Raw genomic sequence first — 9599 nt, 5'->3', positions numbered from 1 at the left:
ATATATTGAAGTTACATTATTTCTACAACTATTAACATGATACTAATTAATCAATATTGATTGCCTTCAAGTGTGGGTTTTTGAGATTGAGTCTGCAGTCTGGCCTATAATATTACCCTGGTAACCAACAACAACAACAGAAATGCCCCAACACAACTCAACTCCCCCACTAGAGAGATTTCGAATAAAGCTTCAAGCTATTAGTTATTGTTGTTGGGAGAGAAGCACCAAGGAAGTCAAATAAGAAAAAGCTAATATACATACTAGGACACCACTTCTAGCCCAAAAGCCTAAGCTAATGGACTTCGGTCCACTTATATATATTAACCACTCTTTTCTTCATACTTTTTCAATCTGGAACACAAACCTCATAAGTATATGCACAACAAATCTCCTCTCACTTATAAATCTCTTCCACATTGACCCAACTTTCCTTTACATAAGAGTGTCACGCGTACTCCAAAAGATATAACACTCTTTTTTTGGGATTCAAACCAAACGCGTCAAACCAAAACACTCGTATCAGCAACAACAGAAGCTAACCACGGACTCTGATACCAATTGTTGGGAGAGAAACACCAAGAGAGTCAAACAATAGTAATTTAATATACATATATAGTAGAAAATAGGGGTGTCAAAAATAACCGGGAAACCGGGGACCGGTTCCGGTTGCCAAAAAAAAAAAAAGGGGGGACCCCAGTTCCGGTTCCGGTTTTTGGCACCCAGTAAAAATGGGGAAAACCGGAACCGGGTCTTATTTTATTAAATAATATTTATATTATATTATATTACTATTTTTATTGTGAGTGTATTTGATTGGTAGATTATTTAAATATTTGTTTAATTTTTTATTTTTTTGGGTTTTGAATTGTTGTAGTAAGGGGTATTTATTTCTTGTGCATGTTGGTTTGTTTACATACTTGTTTTTACTTTTTATTGTTTTAATGTTTTCTTTATGTATCTAATTTAAAATGATTTTTAGGGTATTTTAAAAATTTTGATTTTTTATTTCTAAGGCTCATATAGGCAAAAACATTGATTTTTTATGATTTTTAGGCTTTTTTAAGTTTATTTTTTAATTATTTGGAACAATCACAATAAAGCCTCTTTAATTTAGACAAAAAGATTAATAGCTTTTTTTAAAAAAATGAGCTAACTTATGAAAAAAATAATGGGCTTATTTTAGGCCCAATACCTAAAATAAGCCCCAAACACTAATTTTTTTCAAAACCGGTTACCAAACCGGGTAAAACCGGAACCGGGACCCCGGTTCCGGTTCCGGTTTTGGCCAAAAACCGGGAAACCAGACCGGGTTGACACCCGTAGTAGGAAACCACTTCTAACCCTAAAGCATAAGCTAATGAACTTGGGTCCACTTATGTATAGTAACTACTATATATTTTTCTTCATACTTTCTCAATGTGGGATACAAACCTCACAAGTGTATGCACAACAATCATCTATTTGAATTGTTGAATAAAATTATCAAAAAAATTATTTCGAAACATACGTTTGAAGAAGATTAAGTTCCCTTTATAAAGCTTATCAAAAAACAAAAAAAAAGTTCCCTTTATAAAGAACCTAGCCAAATTTATCCCATTACACATTTAAGAAATCGAAGTGTCCCACATGGCTTAGAAGTAGATGATAAGGAAGACTCTTAGTTAAGTACAATCTTAACCATATATATGTATATAAGTTCTCTGGCATCTGTCCCCTGCAAGCCAGCTTTTAATGGTGTTCTATTTGAGATTTGTATCATTTGGTTTCAAACATGCACTATATATGTGACAGGTTCAAGTTATGAACAGGGTGAACTATGGGATCGAGTAGGCCGTTGTGGAAATCAAATTTAGAAGTGTTGTAGTATATATGTTACATCTTAACTGTCTCAAATAGCTTAAGTATATATATATTGACGAATTAACCATATGTATATTATAAGCTCTTAAATACTCTCCTTTTGCAAGCTATTTTTTAAGGGCGAGTTCCCATTTTAAGGGTGGCTAAACCAAAAAAAAAAAAAAAAAAACACCTCGCATTTAGACAGGTGAACAACACTTTTTTTTTTTGTGTGTGTGTTCTTTTTGTATCCTGTTATGCATGTGATTATCAACAAATCAGATGCATTGAAGGGCAGATAAAATTGTTTCTATATAAATATGAAAGAGAAAAAGGAATGTTAGTTGGAGGAGACAATTAAGGTTCCATAGCAAAGCGTACGTAAGCTGATCATGTGATGCATGTGTTGAAATAAGTGGCAGTGAAATATTTCACACTTTTGGCATGATACAAATGGTCTTTTAATTTTCTCATATATAGAATTTTGTTGTCCATCTGGAAGTAATTAATTGTGAATTCAAAATTCAACTTGATGTCGTAAACGTAAGCAAACAAGAAAAGAGAACCATTCTACGTGGAGCCTCATTTATTGAAAAAAAATTTTTACTTCACACGTAACTATAGAGTGTTGACGTATTAATTAAATAATTAAATTTATTATCAATTTAAACTTTTAAAATAAGTGATAATCATGATGATTTAAGAGTGACAACATGCATTCTCTGTAGCTGGGTTTGAAATTCATGGCATCTAGCTAGCATTAAAAAAACATTACATATATATATGGTCAATATGTACATACAGGATGATTGGACACCGACAATGTTTTAAACATTTTAGTGGTTGCGTGTGCATGGTATTACATGAACAAATCAAATATGAAGAAAAAAAGAGACAAGACGTGTTTGTTTTATAGTTGACATAATGCAAGCGTGCAAGAATATTGTAAACGTGGTATCGTATTTTTTTCTCAGCTAGAATGATATTTCTGAGGAAGCTAAGCATCTTAGAAGCACAGACAGATATACCAATTGGCTTATAAATAGAGACACTCAGGCAGCTAAGTCTATCAAATTTTCTACAATTTATTGCTCCTTAGCTATTATATACTCAAGGTTAATTTTTCTATTTTATAAGATCCGGCCTCTAGATTTCTTACAATAACTCCACTAGCTATGGAGTTTTAAAAAATCCAAACCATTATATTTAATTAAATGGTTTAGCTTTTATCCAAACCACTAGATTTTGTATATGATAATTCAAAGTTTTTTTTTTTTTTTTTTTTTTTTTTTTTTTGAATTTGCAGAGAGAGGTTCACATATATATGGCTACGCAGTCATCAAAGTTGGCCGTTGAAGGACTGGAGAGTTTTCTCAGGTACGTAGAGTGCAAATTTTATAATTTTCAGCTAGGTTTTGATTTAAAGCCTGGTTGGCATCCAATGGCCATTTTCTTACCGTTTTACTTTTTTACTGGATTAATGTGACGGTGCTCATCATAGCGTAGTTTTTTGCATTTCTCAGAGTGGAAATCAAAAATTCTACTAACACAGCAAGGAAAGGTTGTGATACTACGTGGACATGTTTACAATTACTGATAATTTGTTGAAACTATTGCAAATGAAATAGGAAGAACAGAAAATAACTTTATATATGTTCCTTAATTAACAGTGGCCAAAACATATGCATCGAATATATAACTGACTATGGCTATATTACTTGTCTGAATGCAGTGAGAAGAATAGCGTCGATGATGTGATCACGGCTGCAAAAATTGAGAAACTAGCAGACGAACTACTGGAAGAGACAGATATCAATGGGGCTGAGCTAGTTAAGAAAGACCCAATTCAAATGATTACAGAAGGGTTTATATACTTCAAGACCAACAAATTTGAGTATGGCACCACTTGTTAATTAGTAGGGCCTTAATTGGCTGGCATATTCAAAGTGTTTTTCTTTCTTCTAAAACCATGCAAAACTTTGCTAACATTAGGGTATACGTTTGGTTAAGGATTAAATCCTTATAATGGAATAGCTATTTTATGGTTTGGTAAGTTTTTTAATCTAAAAAAAAGCATTCTATAGGAATAACTATTTATTCAAACGAAGAATAGCTATTCCTTTTTTTAAAAAAAAAAAAAAAAAAAAATTGACATTTAACACAAATTTCCTCCAAAATATCTTACCCCCTAACTTTCGGATGTTTATATATTTTTTATGTATAATTGTTCAATTCTCTCTCCGATCCAAGAAATGACGAAGGAGTTCGTGGTGCCGCTGGTGGTGTTCCCGTTTGTCGAGAACCCGTTGGAAAAGCTCAGTATCCACCCAAACCAGATTAATTTAGCACAAAACCAAGTCCATTCTCAACCCACTACAGATACACCCTACCGTCCATAAGGACTCGTCGGACCTCTCTGACCTAATCCTCTACGTGCCGCTTTGCCTCTTTCAGCTCCTCACCGGGAAGATCCAATTCACTGTCATCCTCGGCTGGATCATCGTCTCTTCCATCTTCCTCTACGTCATGTACAACATGTTCGCCACGCGAAACGGTCCGGTTCCAATTCAAACGCCAAATGTGCCATAAGTTGTTGTTCAAAATTACTGTTAAATTACCAGTTATCCTAAAAGGGACGTGAAATATTTAATTTAAATTAGGGGCGAATTAACGGAGTCAAAGCTCGATTCCATAACCTTAGGCTTTGATACTATGTTAAATTACCAGTTATCTCAAAAGTTAAGCTTATAGGAAGAAAGTAAATTTAATCACTTAATCATTAATTTGACACTCCCCCTTACGTGTGGGCTCAAACTCTCTGATACCATGTTAAATTACCAGTTATCCCAAAAACTTAAGCTGATAGAAAAATGTAAATTTAATTACTTAATAATTAGTTTAACAATTACAAAAGTAGTTGCAAGATACAAGCCACATGGTTTTTCTATACCAATTCACTTGCACTGAGATGCGGTTGGTTTGATCTTTATTTTCTTTGGTTTGATTTTTGCAGCAAGAATCCAGAATTGTACAATAGTCTTGCCCATGGCCAGTGGCCTCAGGTACTGTTAAGATTAAAAAAAAAAAAAAAAAAACACCTTAATATGTATTTCTATTATTAAAACCATCATCAAATCTCAATTATGTATAAGATTTAAGCAAGATTAATTACTGGTCTTAATTTATGGTGTAGTTTCTGGTATTCGCATGCTCAGACTCCAGAGTTAGCCCCTCTCATATCCTGAATTTCCAACCTGGGGATGCCTTCATGGTCCGCAACATTGCCAACTTGGTTCCACCATTTGACCAGGTAATAATTTCTCACATGAATTCTTGCATGTCCAACTTACATTAAATGTTGTCTCCAAGGGGTAACTTACTCGGCAGTAAACCATGCCTCATGAAACGGACGTCACTAGTTTAAATTCTCCATCCCCGTTCCCTTTCCCTTGTATAGACATGTCAAAAAAAAAAAAAAAAAAAGACTTACATTAAATGTTAATTATCAAATACCTTTAGATTGCTAATATATATAGTCCTACTGCATGCACAGCTAAGATACTCTTGCGTCGGCGCAGCCATTGAATATGCCATCAAAGCTCTTGAGGTGAAGTTGCATTCATTTATATATTCAAATTCTTCTTGAATTTCTTTTATTTTCTTTTATACGTACTATGATATCCAAGTGTTACAAGAGATAAAAATCCCGTAGGTACCAAATATCCTGGTGATTGGACATAGTCGTTGCGGGGGGATAGAGAGGCTTATGTCTCATCCTGAGGATGGCTCTGCTCCCTAGTAAGCCCTTTTTACATTAAACTTAATTTGACAAACACTCAATTATTTGATCAAAGATATGAAGAAATTTCTGCTCAAATATTGCTTAACTTACTTCATCCATATCCAACTGTGATGATATTGATGTGCAGTGACTTCATCGACGAATGGGTCAAAATCGGTAAACCTGCCAAGGCTAAAGTCGTAGCAAATTTTGGCAATCTGCCATTTGAGACACAATGTGAACATTGTGAAAAGGTTGTCTTTTCAAACCTAATCATGATGACTACAAAAAAAAAAAAAGTAATTTAATTGAACAAAGCTAATGAAACATAGTTGTGCGTGTATGTGTATTATGCAGGAGGCAGTGAAGTTGTCACTGACTAATTTACTGAGTTATCCATATGTCCAGAAGGCGGTGGCATGCAAGAAGCTACGGTTGATGGGTGGCTACTATAATTTTATTGATGGAACTTTTGAACACTGGGAATTTGAGTGTCACTTTTCACCTCACATCCCCGTCATAGCCGTGTGAGTCTCAGTTGAATTTGGGGTTGGCGGACAGTATTATTATGGCCACTAAATAAAGCACATGCAGCAGCTAGCTCTTTGCTGTTAGTGGGCAGGAATAATTATTTTGTTTCCTATATGCTTAAGATTTTGAATCGTGTGTGTAACAATAAAGTCAAATCTGCATATATAAACTGTTTGATGAGTGGTGTACTTGCATAGAAAAAGGATATTGTAATGGAAATCTTATTACTGTTTCAAGTTATTTTCCTTTTAGCAGTGAAAGTGATCGATACTTGGAATTGTTAAAGTAATGATTAAGTGATTAAATTTATTCATTCCTATCAGTTTAAGATTTTGGGACAACTGATAATTTAACATATATGGTATCAGAGTGAGATCGAACCTTGACTCCGTCAATTCACCCCCCATTTCAATTAAATATTCTATGTATTGGGTCTCACCTATTAAAATGAAGTTTTAACATATCACAATCAAAATGTAGACCTATAAAGTTTTTTATTTTTTATTTTTAATTCAAAAAGAGGAATGAGAGAAAAAAGAGATTAGGCAACCCTAACAATAACCAAAAATCAGTGTTAAATCTTAAAATTACTGAGAATTTGTGTAATAAAGGTGATAAACATGGATAGATTGTAATATGGCTCTTTACTCTTGTTGGCATTCTGGGCCAAGATTGTAATACCCTTCGGATCAGCCCGCTTGACTTGATGAGCTTCTACTTTGCGGGCTCGTAGCCATAAATTGGCTACAGCATAAAGAATTTAGGTTTTTTTTTTTTTTTTTTTTAGTGAATTAATATATACTTTCCTCAAAATGACTTCGTTCCATGCAGGAAAAAAAATATATATATATATTATTTTTCTCAAAACAATGTTGTTTTAACTTATATTTTAAAAGTCGAGCTGGGTCGAAAATTAGTTGGAAATGGTAGCGCGCATACAAAACATTTATTATGCTAAAATACATAGCCGTCTGTTATTAAAAATTATCTCCAGTCATGTTTATTCGAGGGAATAAGAGAACCATTGACCTATACCTTCTGATGCCTTATAAATGAAATATATTGGCTTTATTTATAGTTAAGTCAAGCACCTTCAATTGGAATTTTTTATCTTATTTATTTGTCAAGAAATAAGAATCTGAATAAAAATCGATTCCACAAATAAACCCATATTTGGAATAAATTACCAAACACTTATGCTTGTGTTTAATTTAAATCACACTAAATATCACGTGGCATATAGGCCTCACTTTATTGGGATATTTCTTATAGAAAATCCTAACCTTAAATCAGTTTCAAACCCATCTTTATTGAAATCCTATATATTTTCTAATGATTTTGTGACAGTGGCCTCCCTAGTCCCTACTATGACATATATATTTTTTTATATCAACTAGTGAAAATTATAAATAAACAAGTATATATAATATTGGAGAAAAATTGTTCAGGGAGATGAGCCAAACAGACATGTGAAGAGAAAGTTATGGGGGCAAGAAGCAAAAACACCTTCTTTTTCATCCTATAATATTTCTCAAAGTGAATTGAGTTTGTTATTGAAAGGAAACCAGATTGAAGAAGTGATATATGTGATGAGAGAGTGGGGAAAAAGCAGCTTTCTAGCATTCAAAAAGGTAATAATTTGTAGGGAACATTCACATCATCCAAGGACTAATTTCCATATATTGGGTTGCCTACTTTGATGGGAATCAATGAAAAGGTCAAAGCTCATCCCTTGCTTTTTGGGTACTCATCAGAGCCCTTGCCTTTTGTAACATGGCCTCATTGCCTGTTGGTACTAGCCTCTCAAGACATACTGCTGTCATATGCTACATAGAGAGATTATTTCTGGATTGGGACCATCGATTCACCCCCATAGATTTTCTATCCATTGATTACCCCCACCTCCTTTCTGCCCTTTTTTTCTGAATGACAACAAGTAGAGTCATCATCACATGAATGATGGTTTTTGAAGAAAAATTTGTAAAATTCATTCATGATCACCTTTGGCTCATTGGGGAACCCTATGAATTTTCAATTCAGTACCCAATATTGACTACAACAACACATGAAAAACCAACCCATTGGCCATTACAATGTTAATTGACTTGCGTTGACACATTCACCTGCCGGTCTTGCTATAATGACAAAAAGAAAGGAAAAGGAAATTCCAATGCTAATAATCATCCACCAAGAAATTCCAATTCATATTACCACAAAAAACTTCAAGTTTCCTTTTATGGCACGACTCTCATCACAAATAGTTTTCATTGCGTAATCTTATATAGTATACCTTTATCTCATTTTTATTTTATTGAACTGAAATGACAATATCTATCAGCCTTTGAATTTTGTTTAAGAGCTAATTAATAGACACTGTCAAAGAATTTTGTATGTAACATTACTCTTTTTCATTATGTCTATTGTTTTATTGTTTCATGCGTAATGCTACATATTCCGCTCTCATCCCACTAAACTAATGCATAAATGTGCATTAACTCTTAAATCAATCATGGTTAAAAACAATAATAATAATTATAAAGCTGGTAAAAACTATTATATCAACCAGTAAAAAAATAATAGTATGCATCGTTATTCGTACCAAATTTTATACTCTATTTTTCAAACAAAACAAAAAAAAAGGGAAATAGAATTCACGTGAGAACAACCTTTGTTGAAAATCATTAATAACGACTAAGAATCTAAGATTCATATGTCATATATATGTAGTTTTACAGCTTTAGGCACTCTCACGCTAGCTGCTACGTACGGCCGAAATGATGGTATTGCTCTACCTCTACTCTCCTATTTGAAATTCCCAACCCAAACAAAGCAAACTTTCAGCTTTTCTCATTGTCTTTTCTGTATATATATATATATATATATATATATTTGTTATTAAATTCAAGGAAAAAAAACCCAACAACATAAATATATTGAAGTCATTTGAGACACTAATTAATTTCCAATATTTACATGCCATTAATTAAGGTTAATTATTTTGGGTTACTTTAGGGCCCTTTGGCCTCTGGGTTCTTCCTGAACAGCTATCATATATAGAATACAAAGTTGTTTAATTACAAATCAGACAAGAGAGCATCGAAAATATTCCCAAGGATTGGCATTTCTTTTGTATACAAATCCATCATGCATGTCCTTGAGAGAGCTTAACAAAATATTCCCATGGATTGGCATTTCTTTTGTGTCCAAATCCCTTGTGTCTTTTTCTCATTAATTTTAGTTGGATCTAGTGATGTTTTCCTTTATTCATGGATCTGTTTGGTCCTTTTGGATCATTTCATTTGAAATTTGTTGTTGGGGTGCCATTCTTTTAATGTTGTCGTTTGATCCATGTAACACACTTTTCCTTATTTGATTAGAAAAAAATAAATAAATAATGTTCTTCTAATATTAATATAGGTTCCCCAAACGGTCCCCATCATCATCT

General features: G+C 33.3%; 1 protein-coding gene across 1 annotated transcript; it reads left to right on the top strand.

The window, feature by feature from the left end:
* The first annotated feature begins 2872 nt into the window (after positions 1-2872).
* LOC132175420 (carbonic anhydrase 2-like) lies at positions 2873-6425 on the top strand. The gene is made up of 9 exons (XM_059587368.1): positions 2873-2957; positions 3149-3219; positions 3575-3736; positions 4856-4904; positions 5036-5152; positions 5396-5449; positions 5555-5640; positions 5772-5877; positions 5981-6425. The coding sequence occupies exons 2-9, from the start codon at positions 3167-3169 to the stop codon at positions 6152-6154; spliced, it is 801 nt and encodes a 266-aa protein (XP_059443351.1). The 5' UTR covers positions 2873-2957; positions 3149-3166; the 3' UTR covers positions 6155-6425.
* The last annotated feature ends 3174 nt before the right edge of the window (positions 6426-9599 follow it).

Source organism: Corylus avellana, chromosome ca3 (assembly GCF_901000735.1).
Source record: "Corylus avellana chromosome ca3, CavTom2PMs-1.0".
Taxonomy (NCBI): domain Eukaryota; kingdom Viridiplantae; phylum Streptophyta; class Magnoliopsida; order Fagales; family Betulaceae; genus Corylus; species Corylus avellana.
Note: the sequence above shows the minus strand (reverse complement) of the source record. Positions and strands in the feature narration are given on the sequence as shown.

Coding starts and splice junctions, on each gene's coding strand:
- LOC132175420 (XM_059587368.1), top strand. CDS start 3,167: ATGGCTACGCAGTCATCAAAGTTGGCCGTTGAAGGACTGGAGAGTTTT. Junction 5,450..5,554: donor ATGCCATCAAAGCTCTTGAG/GTGAAGTTGCAT, acceptor AAAATCCCGTAG/GTACCAAATATCCTGGTGAT. Junction 5,641..5,771: donor GAGGATGGCTCTGCTCCCTA/GTAAGCCCTTTT, acceptor ATTGATGTGCAG/TGACTTCATCGACGAATGGG.